This window comes from Eurytemora carolleeae, unplaced genomic scaffold (assembly GCF_000591075.1).
Source record: "Eurytemora carolleeae unplaced genomic scaffold, Eaff_2.0 scaffold87, whole genome shotgun sequence".
In the NCBI taxonomy this organism is placed as follows: domain Eukaryota; kingdom Metazoa; phylum Arthropoda; class Copepoda; order Calanoida; family Temoridae; genus Eurytemora; species Eurytemora carolleeae.
Window position 1 is genome coordinate 1 of NW_019396127.1, and position 2,901 is coordinate 2,901.

The 2,901-nt window shown below is 31.2% G+C and overlaps 1 protein-coding gene across 1 annotated transcript in view; it reads left to right on the plus strand.

The window, feature by feature from the left end:
• Window positions 1–647: 647 nt before the first annotated feature.
• LOC111695758 (uncharacterized) overlaps window positions 648–2,901 on the plus strand; it is a gene marked incomplete at its 5' end in the record, with an annotated part of 4,969 nt that continues 2,715 nt past the window's right edge. Inside the window, 2 exon segments of the mRNA XM_023465184.1 lie at window positions 648–713; window positions 1,251–1,319. Of these exon segments, the coding sequence (XP_023320952.1) occupies window positions 648–713; window positions 1,251–1,319 (135 nt within the window).

Consider the following 2,901-nt stretch of genomic DNA (forward strand, 5'->3'; position numbering starts at 1 on the left):
CCCCCTCAGTCATTAAGGACACTAATGGGATGGGTAGTTAAAGTAATTAACAGTGTAATAAATACGTCTCACATTCTTTTCAGTAAAGACAGCTGCTCATTTTTATTTCTTTTTTCCGCGAAATTCTACTCAAAATTTTAATAAAATGTACTTTGTTTGGTATCTGATATAAAAAAGTACACAAATAAACCCTAAATTTGTTTTATTCTTAAATTCAAATTTAAAAAATAAAATTTTAATATGCTGTTCTTGTCCTGATCAGTAAGCTTTATACAGTAGAACCCATATAATAGGACGAAGTCAAATAAACATGAAACACATCAATTGTTCAGTGTTCACAAACCAAATAAACATGATGAAACACATCAATTGTTCAGTGTTCACAAACCAAATAAACATGAAACACATCAATTGTTCAGTGTTCACAAACCAAATAAACATGAAACACATCAATTGTTCAGTGTACACAAATAAACATGAAACACATCAATTGTTCAGTGTTCACAAACCAAAGTACTTAATAAGTTGATTTTAAAGTTTTATCAAATATACATCAGATTGAGTTTATGTCGTCTTCTTATTGCTAAATTTGATGGGTCCCACTGTAAGAAATAAATTAACGTTACATATAATTTCATTTTTCTTAGGAGTGTTCTGCCATATTTTCTACCTTTGTGTGTACTGGCTAGACCCCTGTATGTACTGTACCAAAGGTTTGCATTTATTGTTAATTATTAATTTTATTATTATTATTATTATTACTATTATCTATTATTATTAAAGGAAAAATGAAAGTGGGTATAGGATGAAACCTGAGAATCTCAGACGTTGAACGATACATATAAGACATCTATCTGATGTTCCTGTCTCGAGAAATTGACATAAAACTTTGTCAAAATTACACGGAAATTCATATATATACAATTTTGTATAAAAGTAGTAGGTTTCAACAGATCATATTCAGCAAATATGCAACCAATCTAAAAACGATCTAGAATCTCAGGTTTGCTCCTATTATATTTTTTTGCATTTTTATTAAATAAAATTGATAATATTATTTCATATAGTCCGTATAGTCCGTATTACGTCACCAGAACTTCATCCAATGGCAGTATAGTATACTGGTCACGTGATACAGACGGATAAGAACTGTACAGTGTACAGTCCTTTTAATGTCTAGAATTAACGGACCTGAGGATAAGAACTGTACACTGTAGAGTGTACAGTCCCTTGATCTTATTATATTCCAGAATTAACGGACCTGAGGACAAGAACTGTACAGTCTCGTTGTCCCTGGCAGTGGTGTTCAGCTACTTTGTGTTATTTTTCTCTTCCGGCAGCCATGAGCCACCACTATTTCCCCTTCCGGGCCACCACATTTGACTCTTCCGGGCAAAACTACTTTTTTAAATGGTATATTTAAGGCCTTTAAATTATTTTACTTTTTAAAAAGTTTAATGGAACAAAGGAGAAGGGGGAATCTTGCAATCTTTATTACATTTGTTGTTGTGACTATTACTTAGGAACTTTATTAGAAAAACTCCATGGATAAGGTTAAAAACTAAGTTGTCTCAATTATTGGTATTTAATATTATTGTGAATTGTTTATAGCACTCTAAAGTGTTATTTATAATTTTTTAATTCTGTTGTTAAAATAGAATCTAATGGCATTTATCTTTTTACTTTTTAAACGCGGGTTGTTTTTTGAGACTGCAGTGGATTGGTAGAGGGAGGGGTTGTTTGAAAGCTAACTTTTACATCTAGGTTATAGTTGAGCTTATTCTCGTATACATCTCTTGGACATGCTTAGAGATAGTGTAGTTGCGCGTGCAGTGTTCGACAAATTAATTAGAGTTGTAAATATATCTCAGTATTAAATCTAGAACAATCGCAAATACACAAATGTTAAAAAACTGGTTCCACGTTGAAAAGATTTTCGCGGATATCTCAAAGTCTGGAGAAATTATTTAAAAAATTATACCTTCACCTTTCATGACCCTTGCACAGATAGAATCAAAACACAATTTAAACTTGGAAAACAGGGATAATTTAAGTCAAAGCAAATTAAAAAAATTATACTTTTTTGTGACAAAAAAAGTTGAAATTCTGACTTTTTCAAATTCAAGAAAATAAATATCCCTGATTATAATGCAAAGAAGTTTTGATACCTTGAATTCAGCGAAGATTGGAATAAATTATTTTTGCACAAAAATGACTTGCAAATCTTTAGACAAATGATTATACACGTCTGTCAGATAGACAGACAAAAAGACGGACATACAGGACATACAAACAGACATTTCTACAGAAAGAAAGATAGAGAGAAAGACATAGAAAGAATTTGCAAGAATATATATATATGTTTTTCATATGTATATTTATTGAACAAAGACAGAAATATACACACTTAAAGCGTAAATCGGACAGAATGCTTTTGTCAGTAATATCACATTATTAAAATAATTATGCATTAAAACATTTCAAACTTCTAGAGACACTCTTAAGACATAATTCATTAATCATTGCCCCGGAAATAGTTTTTTATTACAAATTTTGCATTTTTTGGTCGATTTAAAATTTTTGCATAATATTTTGGTAGAGTAATAGTATTAGGAAGGAATTGAAAAAGTATTAAAAAACCTCAAAACACATTAAATATCCTGTTCCACAAACCCCCGGCCCGCAACATTTAAAATTTTGCAACGTTTTAGCACAGCCTTGCACAGCCAAATCTGCACAGTTTCTGCACGACCCGTGGGATAATAAAATTTTTATATTTTTCGTCTTAAAAATTTGCACAATCACTGTCTGGTAATCAGCATGATGTATGCATGGGGAACTTGAATATATATATCCATACTTAGATATCTTTAGAATATCGGCTAAGGCGGGGGGGGGGGG